Source organism: Zosterops lateralis (assembly GCF_965231275.1).
Source record: "Zosterops lateralis genome assembly, chromosome: 2".
Taxonomy (NCBI): Eukaryota; Metazoa; Chordata; class Aves; order Passeriformes; family Zosteropidae; genus Zosterops; species Zosterops lateralis.
This window is the reverse complement of record NC_139763.1, coordinates 11689373-11706280: the sequence shown is the minus strand read 5'-3', so window position 1 is coordinate 11706280 and position 16908 is coordinate 11689373. Positions and strand designations below refer to the sequence as shown.

Here is a 16908-nt window from a genome sequence, read left to right as displayed (position 1 = left end):
ACCAAGGGAAATCTGGCTTCACCTCCTGCCTGTTCCATCCTTCACTGCCTCAGCTGGCATTCAGTAACACCCAACCAAAATTCTCACAGAGGAAATGAATTCCCCCAGCCAAATCAAAGGGATATCAATAGAAGCATTGAATCTTTATATCACCATCTACTCCTTCCTGTGTTTGCAGTCCCTGGGTTCCGTGCAAATACGGGAGGAAATTAAATCCCTAGACCTTGCAGGAGATAACAGTCAAGCCTTAATTTGATTACATGAATTAAACTGCTGTTATTTAAACATAATGATTTTTAAAATAGCATCTTGCTCAAACCATGTAAGATGAGGGAAGCAGTTTGCTGTTTCTGTAGTAACACAGAATAAAGTACTCATTGAAAAAGACTGACAGAAATTTCACCCAGGTTTCTGCTTTTGAAGCTGTGCTGACAGCCTCTGAGTCCTCAGAAGGTTGTGAAGGAAATTGGAAGTAGCATTCTAATTTTCTAATTCTTGTTCTAGAAGTCAGGGTAAAGTTATAGGGAACTGAACTGATTTGTTGTCTGCTCCTCTTTCCTTGTCCATCCTCCCATCCATTCCCTCTCATGTGACAGCTCAGTGAACTTTCCAGCAGAAAATTATCCCTTTTTTTGCTGGGCTATTTTTCTGCTGGATTAATGACCTCAGCTGCCTCACAGAGGCATTCAGCAAATGTCAGAATGCAAGGCAGGGCTTGTGGCTGGGAGTAGGAGAGGGGGGAATAAAACTGTCAGACTGAGTGAGGGTGGAGTTCACTGTTTGAACAGTTCTAACACTTCCCCTGACTTTAGTCACTCTGATTTTATCACAATGACAGAAGTGCCTGATCAGGCACTGGACACTCTTAAATGAACAGATTAAGTGCTAGATTATTTACACAGGTAAAATATATGTATGTTTTCTAAAGATACATCATTAGTTCTGCCTTGTCAAAAACAAAGTTCTTTCAATTCCAGTAAAAGCGGAAGTCTTCAGGAAAACTCTTCATTGGAGGTCACCTGCATTGGAGTTCCTGCCTGTTTGTGACATTCACTCCTGAATACCTTGTTATCCAAAAAGACAGATGGCACTTGTTAGATTTTTATCTTCCAGGAGACATTTTGGAAGAATAAGCAATTTTTCAGTTCTAAGAGTTGCAAATGCTGTCATTAGACAAAATCTGCATACTTGGATCCTTGCTCTTCATCCAACCTCAATACAAGAGAGATAGCAGCAGCAGGACCATGATTTGCTTTGTTCCTTCATCCCTTCCTGGCTTCTAGGATTCTTTTGATTATTTTTATGTCTGCTGTGTGCATGCTGATCCAACATGCTCTTACACAGTGGGAAACAAACCCAGAGCCTCCAATGGTGCTGAAGTTCTGAATGGTAAAAAAGACAGATAATACCACCTTAGACAAATGTAAAATGATGTATGTGAAGGAAATAAGAACTAGGATAGTTCTGCCAGCAAACTTTGTGCAAGTATCCTGGTTTCCATTTTATTTCTACTGCACTGAACATAGGCAGATACTGCCACCATAAAAACTGGCCTTACTCTTCTTACCTTGTAACTTTTAACCTTTGTTTATCCTGGGCAGTTCCTTTAGTTCCTTTAAATTTTTTTCTGGAAAGAGACCTTCCTGGCTTCCTTTCTAGAAGCTGGGACAATCTCTTGGGTAGTTCATCTCCATGTAGTTTTCACTGTCTTGCAAGCCTACTTCTTTTTTTTTTTTTTTTTTTTTTTTTTTTTTTTTTTTTTTTTTTTTTTTTTTTTTTGTTCTTTTTTAAATAGCATGTTGACTTTTTCTGGTAAATATTGTATTACTAAGGAACTTTGTGAGCTACAGAACAGGACAGAATGTATTGTAGTTTTGGTCTTTTTTTGTGGTCTGTGTTGCTTTGTCATTTAAAGCTGAGAGAAACATACTTCTTTTTTTATTTAAATACACTGAAAAATTACAGAGAGAAAATAATTCTGTACTTGTTAATGCCTAACTTGTGAACCAAAATTATGCACTAGCCTTATAAAGTGTAAATGAGACATTTAACTAACTGCTTTTACAAAACCCTACAAAAAACCACTATTCTGTATTTAATGGTGCCTGTGGAGTAATGCCATGGTGTTACCAGTAACTAAGGTTTGAGGCAAGTCTTATGCTCAAAAAATCATATTGAGAGGCATCAGTGAATTAAATACTCCATCTTAGTTAATTATCCCTTTGCAACCACTTCAACATTTTTCAGCTAGAGACTGTGTCCAAAAGAGGGAAACATAATTTTACAAAAAAAATTATACTAACAGTTTACTTTTGCTGTCTGTCATGTTTGATATAAAATTCTCAGTTTTCAACAACTAATTGGAAATATTTGAAGAGGCTGTTCTTTCAAAACATTTCAACATTCCTCAATTCTTATTGAAGAGTCTTCCAGATTGCCAGTCCAAATGTTTTAATTCTTCAATCCATCAAATTAGAGAAAGTATATAGACAAAGGATGATCAAGTGAAGGACTCCATTTATTATTGCTGCTTCCTTTGTTAGCTTTTATAAATGTTCTCATCAGCTTTGCTTAAAATTCCTCTCAGGCCACATAAGCAGCACATAGGGTACATCCAGAGTACCTGAGGAGAAAGGTGTCCTGCACTAGGATTTCTGTAATGGAGAGAATGCATGTGCTGTATATTAAACAAAACTGTGTTGTCTTTACATCTATTTTACCTTTTAATTTTTAGGAGAGAGGAATGAGCCACTTAACCCTCTTCAGCAAATGCTGTAGTATCAGTGTTTTACACTTGGAGGGTATTTCTGTGCAATGGAATTGTGACATGTATTACTCTTATTTAAGATTCTAGATGCCATGAACAAGGATTGTGGGATTCCACTAAGGCAGTTACAAGTAGATGGAGGAATGACCAATAACAAAATCCTCATGCAGCTCCAATCAGACATTCTCTGTATTCCAGTAGGTAAGATAAATGTACAGCTCCTGCTTTCTTTTTAATGCTGAAAACAACATTATTTTGTAATGGCTGTTGAGAACAAATTGAGTAGCTTGCTTTGTTGTTGTATTTTGATAGATATGTCAATCTTTAGTTCTGATGTCATCAAGGTGACTTCATTAAAAATCATTGTGGTCTTCTCTGTGTTTTGCTTCAGTAAAGCCATCAATGCCTGAAACAACAGCTTTAGGAGCTGCCATGGCAGCAGGAGCTGCAGAAGGTGTTGAAGTTTGGAGTCTGAATCCTGGAGATTTGTCAGCAGTGACATGTGAACGATTTGAACCACAGATAAACCCAGAGGGTAAAACCTTTTCGTGTTTTCTGAGTTGCAAAGTTATTTTTTTCACAGATGCTGACAGGACTCGTTTTGGGTGCTCTTCTTTTGGCTTTAAAAAGCCTACATTAATTACTGCCTTTTAGCTAGCTACCTTTCTCATCAGTTCTTAAGTGCTTGTAGACATGGAAAGTACGTACTTGACATAATTAATCAAGATAAATGCTTTTTTTGTCTTTTCAATTATTTCTTAATTTTTGGTACATAATTTTGTCTTACCATTTTGATTGTAATTACTTCTAGAATTCCTACTTCAAGACAGCATTTGAAGGATTTCTACATAAACATCAATTGTTTAATTTTGTCCTGCTTGTAAATCTTATTGGTGAACATGAAGAAAATATCTTCTATTTCTTCTTACTATGCATAACCGTGGGATTTGGGGTAGAGTTTTTTTGTATTCAGAAAAGGATTTTATATTACTTTCTCTGTGGAAACAAATTATACTGTGCAAAAGAGTGAAAAACTCGTATTGCTGTATCTGGTTCTAAATAATTGTGGTTGTATTTCTGTGCATTGAGAGGCTTTTCTGTTTTCTGATTTCCTAATTCCAGAAAGCGAATATCGCTATGCCAGATGGAAGAAAGCTGTGATGAAGTCTATGGGATGGGAGTCATCTGAAGGTCCTTCAAATGGTAAATCAAAATTAATGCAGGTCAAGTATCATTAATTAGCCAGTTAACCAAGGTAGCTCATCTTGCTTTTGTTGACCTTTGCTGTTCATACCATCTCTGGACTATTATAGTGAATACTTAAATCCTGTGGAAACAAACAGGAAAATAGATAACTGGCTCTTCCTCTTGAATAGCTGCAGGTTTTGCAGAATGGCACTGGTTTGCAAAAGCAAAAGTCTCACTGCAAGACGAGATACAGCACAATGGTTAGAGCACAGGGACTTTATAAACTTTCTTACACCATAACCTCATGCTGCAAAGGAGAAAAGTTCCATCCTGTGGTTTTGCTTGCTGTATCTTGCCTTCATTATTTGCCGTGTAGAAAGGAGGGTTTGATATCCACATCAAAATCTATTTGACCCGTAGGGGGTGAGGTCAAGGAGTTATCATAAAGTAAAGAATTACACAGTCCTATTGTTCACATACAGAAAATATGAAAACACTTTTGAGGGACTGAACAAGGTCTTTCTTCTGAAGTAGGAGGGCTTTCTCATCTCTCACATTTGAATTAAATTGAACCTGCAGTCTTCTTTGATCTATAATTTGAATTTTTATTTTAGTACTATTTTGGGTATAAGTTTTTAGTCCTGAATAATAATATAACACATCATTTATGGGCTTTATCTTTATTTGATTTTCCTTTTATCAGAAAAACTGTTAACATGAAATGTATTAGGTAAAGAATCCTCAAAATTTAAACTCTCCCCACAATCCAAAATCCACAGTTGGAGCCCTCAAGCTGCATGTGGCCACTTTCTTCTTGAAAGCTAAAATTTTCCTTTTGTCTTCCTTGGTTGGTTTAAATATTTTATTTAACACTGTGGTTTACAAACAGTTCTGCCAAGGCTGTTGGGAAGGGAAACAGGTAACTTAGCATGAGCAATGAAATTCCCTTCAGTATTGACTTGTATGATTTAGTACCCTTACATCTAACCTGATGCTTGTCTTACTAGGATAAAAAAACCTCTGCCTTGCAGTAAATAAATCTAGATTTCTTTTTTGTTCAGTTTATGTGAAGAGATATGTTTATCAAACCTTTAATGGTTTTCTGACCACCTGGGGGGAAAATGTTATTTCCCTTAGTTCTTTGAAAGTTTAGGGGTAGGTTAGGATTGGAGAACGCTAGAAATGGGCTCAACCTAGATCGTGCTAACAGTGGAATTTGGACTTGAACTTTTAACAGTGAGAACCTGTTTCAAATTACTATGGGAATTATGTGTAAAATTTTTTAGTTCTTCTGCAAATATCACTACATTTGTTACTTTTTACATTTACTTTTTACATTTGTTAATTTTTTTTACATTTGTTACTTTTCATATATATTTGACACATACATTGCAATTTATATATATATATATTTCTCTTTTGATTTGCTTGACTGGAAACACCATCCCCTGGATGCCATCAGGTGACAGTAGTATCTTCTGTAATCTGCCTTTGAGTATTTTTATTATGAGTAGCATGGTAATATTAATCGGAGCAAAGTACCTCTCAGGTTAGTTATTATTTGAACTAGATCACTGTAAAAACTATCTGCACTATTTTAAGTTTTGGGGTTTTTGAATTCCATCTGTCTGTTTCTAGCAAAAATGACTGATGCTTTTTGTTGTTCATGCACACAAACATTCAAGGGTGTGAATCAGGCATAATGTACCTCAGGGAACCAAGGGAATGCCATCTCAAATCCATCCTCATGTGCCATTTAATTTGTAGTTGTTGGATGCACATGAAACCTTGGACTCTCCCCTCCCTTTGTCTGTCTGTGCAAATTGCACACAGTTTATAAAAGGGATACAGGTTGGAGCAGCCTAGCAGAGTTATGCATTGCCTGCTTTACAGTGTGCATGACAGATAGAATAAGGTTCCATCCTTTATCCTGTATTTCTTCTTGCAATGTTTTTAATTATTTTGAGGATCTTGTTTAAATTAAGTGAAAACTTTTTTTTCTGTCCCTGAAAGGCTTCATGCACCTGTTTGATTTTTCTGGACCCCTTGAAACTATTGTATTGTTAGAAATCTTCCTCTACTAAATGGATAAAACATTCTTCTTGTACTTTGCTCTTGATGGATAAGTGAATTAATTTAGTCTAAAAAGAAGAGACCCTAAAAGGCTTAGCTGCAAAACTGGGAAGGACTGTGTGCATATGCAATGAAGATGCATCTTCAACCTGTTATTATACAATTTATTTTAAAAGAAAACTCGTAATATAGATGACAGTGCTAGTTGCTTATGCCAAAAGTAAGACATTTCACTAAGATATGATAAGAGAAAAGGAAGTTTGTTTGATGATATCATTTGTCCTTTGTCACAGAACTTCATTCCAGAGAAAGTATTCTACAGTATAGGCATTGTTGGTGCTTAATAAGCTGTTTGAGGGTTGTTTTGTTTTCTTTTTTTTTGTTTTGGTTTTGGAGGGATAGGCAGGGGGTCTAAGTTAAATAGACAATTGAGGACTCTAGCTTGCTTCTGTGGTGATGTGTTTGTATTTTGTTTCTACTCATTCAGCCTGAATTAACTATTCAATTGTAATTTTCCTTGCATGAAAGAGATGGTTGCAGCTTGTATAAGAACTAAAATCAAACTGAACAACTGCTAGGCAAAATCAAAATGGACAAATGGATTGACAGTGATTTACTAACTCTGGAATGTTATCTGTGAGTGAGAAAGATCTATATTATGAAGAGTAAAGTAAAAGTAAGAGTAAAGTAAAAACAGCTGTGAATAAGTGGGTAAATTTTTAACAAGCTGAACAAGGTAACAGGAATATAAATTCTAAATCAGGTGCTTCACCACATGGAGAGTACCTAAGATAATGTGGAAAATCAATGATAAATGAGCAAATAAGCAACTTAAATTCTGGGATTGCTTTTTAAAAACAACTAATCAGTAACCTGCATATTAAACTTGCACTGCTGGAACTCCTTTTTCTGCTTTTTCTCCCTTCTTTGAGCTTGTCAGGGCTTTTCTGACCCACGATTGGGAAACATATTCATCTCAACTCACTATGGCCTTAGGAACCCACTTTTAACCTTGTTTTCAGATAACAGTAGCTATTGATGTGGTTACTGTTACTTTGTGTATATAGTCATTATACATACCAGTATAATTACTTTATGTATGAATATATTGCATTACTATTTACATGGTAAGCTTGGGAAGAGGAGAAGTTGTGAGAAATTTCCTGCTCTTTGTTTTAAAAATTATGAGGTCACAAAAGGAGCAGTGAGAGTGGTGTTACAGGTTGTAGTTTTGCCCAGCTGCATGTTAGTGTAGAACATGAGATACAGAATTTGCACTGTCAGTTGGAGCACGGCTGCTTCCGCCTTAGACACTTGCTCTGAAAAATGTCCTTTTGTTTCTAAAAGCTAGAACTTGCTGACCAGGCTTTTTTTCTAATTCAGTGCAGAAACTCCTTTTAAGTAATTTGTTACATTTTATCTTTTAGTGAAACACTGTAACTCCAATGCAGTTAGCAGAGTAGTAGGTTTGAGGATTGAATTTAGGGAGGATTGAATTAATCCTTCATGTGCTGAAGCAGCAGTAAGTCTCACATAGCAACAGTGCTGATGTTGAACACGACTCTCTAGGGCAGGGCCATGACTTTACAGCTACTGAAATGTGAAGGAAAAATCTGCTGTGCCAGAATAGAGAACACGAGCATAGCAAAACCTCATCTACAGAACTGCTAAGCTGCCTTTTCACGTGGCACCTGATGACTAAACAATACTCTATATATAATTTCATCAAAATCAGGCAAATTATTTTGTTTTATGATCTTCATTCTTCTCTCCTGGAGAGAAATGGATGTTATTATTTGAGTATTGAAGCAAGCTGTGTATAATAACTGGAGTCCTTATGCTAAGATTTTTTTTACGTTTTTCACACTGGTTTGGAAGTTTTGGACATCAGAGAGATTTCAATATATTCCATAGCTATACTTTTTGTTTGTTTGTTTTGTTTTGTTTTGTTTCATTTTCTGTCAGGTGTGGATAGGAGTTAACTGAAAATGATTCTGTATTTCATTAGAGTCAAATTTAAATAAATGCCGTAGTGGCCTTAAATTGGCATCTCTCAAGTGAGGTATAGTGGGGATTTGCTATATATGGGGTCTTATGTGGCATGTAGGATATAACACTGTATTACCACAAAGTTTGACTTTATTCTCACAAAATGAGACAATGCTGATAGCAAAACTATATTCTCCCTGCTTGAATATCCTGTGGGGTTTTTTTTAAAGATTCTGTTTTTCCTTTTTAGCTTCTTGTGTTGTGATTCTTACAGCCAAATTGCATACTAATTTATATATAGGGATCACTGTGCAGTTCTGCAAAATAGTTGCCATATTTTCCAAATTTCTGAAAGTTGAGTTCATATTTAGAAGAAAATAAGCTTAATTTACCTTCTTTCAATACTTCTACTTGTTAAAAATTTACCCATCTTAGTAGTGTGGTCTCTGCTCCCCTACTGTGCACATCCCACACACTTAAGAGCTGCCTTATCTGGTGTCACAAGATACATCTAATTTATAACTGCAGTAGTTGAAAACAAACGTTGTTTTTACTGAATTCCTCTTATAGCTCAGCTGTGTTATAGAGTGTTACTAATGTTTTGGAGTAAGTTCTGTATTCCTAATGCACACATTTTTTATTTAAGGTAAATGAGGCTACTTATTGGACTCACTGGATGCAGCTGATTTTTTGTTTCGGTTTGTTTTGTTATCCGAAGAGATTCCACCACCACCGTGATTTTGCTACCTTTGTGGTTCAATCTATTCATGAATCCATCTGTCACCTGTCCCTGTGTAACTTCCCAGTGGTGCACTGAAAATTCAGTCTTCAGCCCTTCATTACTCTGTTCCCTTACCCAAATCAACTCCAAATGCACTGGAAGCCTTTGTGTGGATTATCTCACATCATTCTCTAAAATTTCACAAGCCCTAGCTTTGTCTGAGAAAGTGGTATGAAAAAAAAACCTGCTGTCTCTAAGGTAGTGATGGCAGATGTTTAGCTGTCCTTTTCAGGGGTTTGGTACTTCATGCAACACACTTCAGAATGTTAATGATTCACTATGGAACTTTGTAAACATCTTACAATTCTTCCAGCTGCTGTGAATGACTTTTCATATGCCAGTGGTTGCCAAAGATGTTTTATTGTAGTTGCCACTGGTCTGAAACACCTTCCATGGTACAAACCTTTTAAACACTAGCCCCAGATGGATTACCATAGCACATATTGCCACTGTTTGGCAATGAGGAGTTTGCTGTTATGGTCTACAGAGTATTGCTGAAACATTCTGTTGCAGTTGGGTTTGGCTCTGGCACATGTACTTGGCCCATCATAAGTATTTATGACACCAGGTCTTGTAGTTCTACCTTTAAAGAGATGAGAGACAATAGTGTTTTGGCTAAGGCCATGTTTCATCTTGTGGTTTTGCTAGCTTGGAAAAACAAGTTGGATGCAGCATGCTATTGACAGGACAGCTGGTTGGTCCTCAGCAACTGACAGCTCTTCAAACTGCTCTGTACAGTGCACTTTTCTTGACCAATACTGCTATATCCTGTCATCCTGCTTCAGTGACTATTTGTTAAACTTTAGAAAGTTGAAGCTAACTTAGTTTTCATTAAAGAGGGTCCACTCCAAACTAAATATCAGTGCTTTAGTTCTTGATTTCATTTAATATATCTCAGGGACCAAAAATTCCCTTTCAGTTTCCATGTCCGTAGTTTTAACTGGAAGTTGTTGCAAAATATGCTGGGACAATCCAAAACCCTGGCTCATAGAGTAAGTACTGGCCTGAAATGGGCCACTGGAATTTACAGACAATGGTGACAACTGAATCACATCCACTTTGAAATCTTTTGTTTTCCACATGAAAGGGGTGAGATAATAATCCTATCTTCAGCTTTCTTGTTTGTACCAACAGCATCCCAAATGCCAGCCTTATTGGTTAGGTCAAGGAAAAGGTGTTCTTGTGTAGTGATGTTAGATCAGTATGGAATGGCAGCAAGGTTAAATGTGGGAACAACACAGAGAATTTCAAAGATTTATTTAAATGCACTAGGAGTTAAAGGGAGAGGTTTTTTGTGTGCATTTGTTCTTAAAGATTTTTGTCTTTAATGAAGTTTTTCTTTGATTAGAGACTTAGTTTTTAAAAGGATGTTATGTATGTTCGAAGCAATGAATTGCACAGAAGTTCAGATCTGTACAATATATTTAATATCAAATGCATATTAATTGCCTTTTTATTGTCAAGTGCAATGACTTTTGAAAATGTGACTTTTAACTTAGAAGATAGAGAAGGAACATTTTTCGTCCTGTGGTTGCACGTATAACTTCAGCAGAGAGAAAGGATTTTGTACACAAGTGAAAATATAACAGCATCATTTAAATCCTGTCTCTCCTGTGAATACTCACATGTGAAGTGTGACAGCCAAAATTTCTGGTGTTTCCAGTTTGTTTTGGAGTGGTAAAGAGTGAAAAAAGAATATGATCCCACAGAAAAATTTTCATACTGCTTTACCTTACTCTGAGCTGTTTCTGGTCCCACTGTACTCCGAGGAAGAGGAGTGGAGCAGCCTCTGGAGCACAGGGAGCAGGGGCAGCACACACCTCAAACTCTGGACTTCTGAATATGACCTCTGAGTCTTGCCAAAACCACTGAAGTGCTGAACCTGGGAATGAATAATGCTGAAGTGTTGCCTTTGCCCATGATAAATGTGGCAGGGGGAAAGCTTGTGCTTAAGAAGTAGGAGAGGGAATTTTTGCTGCTTTTCTGACTTATCTTTTACTGGGAAACACAATTCCTATTAATTTTTCACTGAGTAAGAATCATTATTTTATTTTCAATTGCTGTTGCAAATGTTTTTTAAGAGTTTCACATCACTGTTAACTTTCTACCAACATAGTTGAAATATATTGTAAACTGCTTGTTGGCGGGGAGGGGACAAACTGTTAAAGTTAGCTTTTTGTGAAGCTGTGATTTATTTTTTTTTATGAATTACCAGTTTATAAATTCTTAATTGAGAAATGCATTAACTTGGTATTAAAGTACCATAAAAGAATTGATGTAAGGTGTTGGTGTATTCTTGCATATCATGTTTTAGACACATTGTCACTAATATTTTTACATGAGGCACAAGTATACACTGATGTATATAAAGAAGTAAAGCAGCCTCTCTGAGATGTCCTTCAAGTTGCTCAGATGTACAGGTGAAATACATGCAGTTCTGCATGCTGCTTCAGTGATGCAAGGATTCCAGGACTGGATTAGAAATCACATTTCCTCAAGTCCCTCCATGTTCAGGAAAAAGCAGGAAAACACAAGTAAAACGACAAGAAGGAACATGGTCATAGTACAGGTCTGATGCAAAGGTGGGCTGGGCCAATACACCAAACAGGTTTTGGTCTTATACCATAGTCTGGCAATGGCTACAGATTCAAAAGCCTTTGTGAGCTGGGGGGAGAAATGTTCATGAAATAGCAAACATTGTGCGGGTGATAGCTGAGAGCAGAAGGTGCTTCTGTTATTTTAAGACAGGAGCATGGGGTGTATCTGATGGATACATTTAAAGAGTACACCTGCTGGATTCTTACTCTCTCTTTGTGGCTTCCAGCTTCCTTCTACACATCCAGTGCTCCATGATTATCCAAGGATATGGCCCTCATCTGTAGCCTTTACAAATCCTTAGTCTTTACAAATCCTTGGTCTCCTATATGGAAATCAGTTGTGTGTGTCAGAAACAAACACACTGATACACATCCTGGAAACAAAAACACATTTAAATTTCACATCAGCACACAAACCTGAGGTAACACCTTCTCACCCAGTATCAGGCTTCTCTGTCTGCTCATGAGGCTCCAATGTCTTCCTTTCACATGGCAGAATTGCAACCTTGCCCTTAGCTGCCCTGCCCAAGAGCATACTCAAATTTCATGACTCATCAAGCTGGAATATTATGAGAATAGAATTTTATTAATTTAATTAGTTTCAGAATCTTATAAATATTATTTTTTTCAGTGAAGGCTCATACAGTGTCTGTTACTGGAACACTGTGCAGTATAAGCAAGCTTCTTAATATCCATGGCAGCATCCAAGCTCTAATCTTTCCATCTAATGAGCCCTAGATCTGTATCAGCTATTGGAATGCTGTCCCATTATGAGCTGTAGCTGGACCCAGTATGATTGCTGTATGTACATATATGTTTTTCTAATTACTATATTTATATATATAAAATACTGGAATTTATGGAAATAGTATTTATCAATCATGGAGATAAAGATGGGCAAATGAATAGCAGCCTTCTAAAGCTGGAAAGTGGCACAGGAGCATTGCTGGAATGATTTGTCCTGATGACCCAGCACTGTTCTAAGGGATCTCTACAGGGTGAAAAAATGGGCTGACAGGGACCTGACAGAGCTCTGCAAGGGGAAGTATCCCAGGAGGGGCAAACCCCTGCAGTGGGACAGACCAGGACCAACCCAGGGATGCAGCTCTGCAGGACAGGTCCTGGGCATTCCTGGTGGCCACCAAGTTGAGCCCTTTTTTCCAGCAATTTTCCAGCAATTGAACAAAGAAGGCAAACAGCCCCTCGGGCTGGGTCAGGCAGTGTCAGCAGCAGGCCAGGGGAGGTGATCCTTCACTCAGCCCTGCTCACACGCACCTGCTGCTGCCCACAGAAGCTGTGGATGCCCCACCCCCAGAAATGTTCAAGGCCAGCTTGGATGGGACTTTGAGCAACCTGGTCTAGTGGAAAATGTCCCTGCCCATGGCAGAGCAGCTGGAACTACGTCATTTTTAAGATCCCTTCCAGCCCAGAGCAGTCCATGATTCTGTGATACCTGGAGTGCTGCATCCTGCTCTGGGATTACCAGGATGAGAGAGACACAGACATAACAGAGGGAGAACTGTGACAGGCCATAAATATGGCTGAAGTGTTAGAGCATTTGTCATGGGTGAGAAGTTGAGACACCTGGTCACATGCAACATGGAGAGAGCTCAATTATAAATTCCTGACAAGAGGACTAAAAGCCAGACCCTTCTCAGTGGTGCCCAGTGACAGAACAAGATACAAAGGACACAGCTGAGCACAGGAAATCTCATTCAAACAAAAGGAAACAATGTTTTTCTCTGAGGATGGTCACACAAGGGAGCAGGTTGCTAAGAAAAGTGAGATCTCCATCCAAGATACTCAAAACCTGGCAGGACACAGCCCTGATCTCAGTGACCCTGCTCTGGGCAGAGGCTTGGCCCAGATAGAGGTGCCCTCCTGCGTTGGTTCATCTGTGGGGCTGGTTGGATCAGCCCCAGCTCAACCCCAGCGCAGGCTGAAGGCTTGGGCCAGCTCAGAACAAAGGCCAGGGGAAAGTCCATGCTGGTTTATTTGGACAAAACCAGTTCAGTTTGTATGAACCAGAAGTCACCCACTGTTGTATTTCAACATTCTTCAGCTGGCAGCCTTACCGTGTTTCCCTGTGTATGTATTTGCTTTGGAAGAGTCAGCCCGACTGTGTGGGCTGCTTATCTTGCTTGGTTTAGTCCTGAGAGACATTCTCTTAAGCAGTTCCAGTGGGAGTTAAAGTAAAATTACTCTTTTTCAGGTTTCTGATTGCTTTAATCTAACACCCTATTTTTCATAGGGAATTACACCACCAGGTGGTTCAAAGGAACCCAGAAGGCAAGCATGGGATAATGTGTTTCCAAAGACATTATAGTTAGCAAAACCTGAAAGTATGAGTTCCTTAAGGTTTTGGAATGGGAAGACATCAGTTTATGAGTAATTTTTTTTTTCTGTAGTGTTTTTTTCCTTCAGATCTATGAGCTGCCGGTCTAGGAGTTCCTTCCCTGACTATCCTTCAAAGTACATCCACTTCAGCTGGAAGGATCTCCTACACTGTTCCTTTTCAGCAGGTATGGGGTGCTTCAAGAACTGAAGATCCAGCAGCTCGAGCTTCCTGATCACCTGACACAGTTCCTAGGTCCTGTGCAACTAGAAAACAGACAGGATGGCACTGGCTATCAGTTGTCACTGTCTAGAGCAAACATTTTCCCTCCCACCACTAAAGCCAATTGCAGTTATATTCTGTTTGTTTTGGCAACAGGACAAGTTAAGCATGCTCAACAGCACATTTGTTTTGCTACTTCCTAAACAGCTTCAGGAGTTGGGGGTATATCATGTCAGAGACTTATTTTTGCTAAGCTTTCAGTCCTATCCCTCCTTCTTGCATAGGTTGTCTTGCAGGTGAAGCCATTGCTAAAAAATTACCACAGAGCTTATTGTTTGATAGAGATTCATTAATTCTTTGCCTTTAGCTTTTATGAGTACAGAAATCCCTTTGTTATTACTACTCGCTCTTCAACAGCAGGAGTCAGTTTGAGAGGAGACATAACACAAATATTAATGCTCTTCCCTGCATGATATTTCAGTATTAAAATCACTTTCTTCCACAAACACTAAAGCACAGTTCTGCCCCAGTGTGAAGGAAGGTTACTTGAAAAACTATGTAAACTGCTTCAATCTATATCAGCTTATAACTAGAACCTACTCCAAGTCTTCTGTGGACAGCATTTTTGGGAAATGAATGTACCAGTGCAGCTTGACAACCTTGATTTCTCAAGGGCAATTATTCTTCAGTTGTACAATTCTGAAGAAATGACTCTTCAGCGGAAGAAGGTGCTTTAGCAGAATAAAATGCTTTTAGAGATCTCAGAGTAGAAATACTGGAGGCATCAGATATTCTTCATCTTGGGGATTTTTTGAGGAAAAGGAGGGAATCTGGAACATTCAAGGCTGTGAAGCAAAATACAAGATGACAACTATAATACTGTTCTCATCTAACCTTCTTGTATTTTCAAGTCTCTCCACCAGGAAATAGGCATCTATCACCAACAAAAGCTATTTTTATGTGGACTCTAGTCCTCTAAAAGGTGCAGACCACCTCAAGTGAAACATGATGCCTCTATCCTTTGACACTAATACATAAACCTTAAATTGCACCTTGTCTTGCTTTGGATTTTACCTCTCTGATGAACTTCCAGCTCAAGTCAGGGGCTGCCATACCCAGTGACACATTTTGGACCATGCTATCATTACTTTAACTCTTGCCAGACTTCTTGTTTGACTTCTGATATCACACCAACAAACAAGTGCATACAAGGCAGGGTTTGTCAAACTTTGAAATGTTAAGTAATGTTGAGCAATGCTAAGCACAATTCATGTAAATATAATTAATGATTAAATTAAATGAAACATAATTGTGCCGAAAGATTTTATTTGCTAATCTTGAAATAGGTTATTTGCTTATTCATGAGGATGTGAAATACTGAGTCACAACTGATGTGCAGATGAGCTATGGTGTATATTGGAATATGCAGGTAGGGTCTTATTATTCACTGTGTGAGATAAGAACTTGGGAAAGGTAGAGAAAAAAACATACCTGAATTTTAGCAGTTCAGAACACAGTGTAACACAATAGGAGATCAATATAACAAGTAACAGGATGGTTAAAGATCATAACAGGAGGATAACACTGGTTAGCAGAATATCCTTGATGTATCTGAAATTGTTGGAAGATTTCATTATAGCTTCAATACAGAAAGCAAATCAGTTATTCCCACTTGCTTTTCAAAATCTGCTGAAACTATCACAGCAGCATTTGGCACGGTACTGTCAAAATGAAAATGTTGAAATCATAATTTAAATATTTATGCAGAAACATGAGTCACAGCTGTACTACCTTACAATAGAAACAAAGATAACATCAGCATGCAGGCAGCTCACTTATACACTGTAGAGCAGGACTGCCAAACTAGTTTGCACTAAACATGTGGTACTAATCACTTAGGAAAGACAGTGAGAGCTTTCATAATAAAATTTTAAAAAATAAGTGGTGTGGTAATTCTTGTTTACAGATATTCCCTTAAGATTGTTCATATTATAAATTTCCACCTAAAAGTCAGGAAGTTCCAGCACCAAGGTTACACACAGACCTCATAGTCCATATCCATTAAAGTATAATTAGTAATTTCTTTCTCTCAATGGGTATTTCATTTTGGACACTGCCTAGACTTTGAAATGACTGATGTTCCATAATGAAGAAATAGATGTATAGATCTCGTTTCTCTTTTATTTTGAAATTAGAGGTTTTGTAGAGCATAAGACATGGGACTGAAATTACACTGAGCCACAGCCTTTGCAGACACACCTCCAAGGTGCCTCTATCTCGTTCTGGCACCATAAACAACACAGACATGTTCAGACGGCTGCTAGAAGTTGTTGGTTTATTATTTTGGGTTTGCTTATCTATCACACTGTCTGGATGTGGTGTCAGTAAAAGCATTCCTGTTTCAGAGCAGGAACAAGGAGCTGGGGTTGGTTTCTCCATCTGTCCCCTCACCCTGCTACTGTATTGACCTAATGTCTTAGGGCAAATGGAATCACACACAGATGCCAGGTAAGATCCTGCTTTCAAAGCACATTTTCAGACCATGTACTCCTTTTTCCACTTTTATGATGCATCCTTTCTCTTGCTGGATGGCCACGTAGCTCCAGCCCAACAGAAACACTATACAGAGGGATGAACTAAACAAGAATTCTGCCAAAGTCCACACATTGAGTGTTTGTTGGGGTTCAGGATAGTGTCTCATGGATTTGGTCTGGCAGGTCTGGCTTACATCATGTCAAGAACAGAGTACTGCTTCTGGAAAAAAGCATTTGGGAGTGAGAAAATAAATATTTGATGGACTGCATTTGTATAAATTCAAATACTCCCTCTCTTTCCCAGGCTCAGTGCTGAAGCCAGGCCCACACAGCAGCCCCTGTGCTGAGTCACAATTGATGTGCAGATGAGCTATGCTCATCATGGCCAGGATGCTCTGCTGGGCTCCTGACATGGTGCCTGC

General features: G+C 38.3%; 1 protein-coding gene across 2 annotated transcripts in view; it reads left to right on the top strand.

The window, feature by feature from the left end:
• Nucleotides 1-11074, top strand: part of GK (glycerol kinase) — a 35702-nt gene extending 24628 nt beyond the window's left edge. The window contains exons 16-20 of one of the 2 annotated variants that reach the window (XM_083885060.1): nucleotides 2848-2968; nucleotides 3159-3302; nucleotides 3890-3970; nucleotides 5418-5504; nucleotides 8664-11074. In XM_083885060.1, coding sequence (XP_083741186.1) covers nucleotides 2848-2968; nucleotides 3159-3302; nucleotides 3890-3970; nucleotides 5418-5504; nucleotides 8664-8671 — 441 coding nt within the window. In that variant the 3' untranslated portion in view covers nucleotides 8672-11074. The remainder of the gene's footprint in view (nucleotides 1-2847; nucleotides 2969-3158; nucleotides 3303-3889; nucleotides 3971-5417; nucleotides 5505-8663) is intronic. The other variant, XM_083885061.1, reaches the window with a different exon arrangement.
• The last annotated feature ends 5834 nt before the right edge of the window (nucleotides 11075-16908 follow it).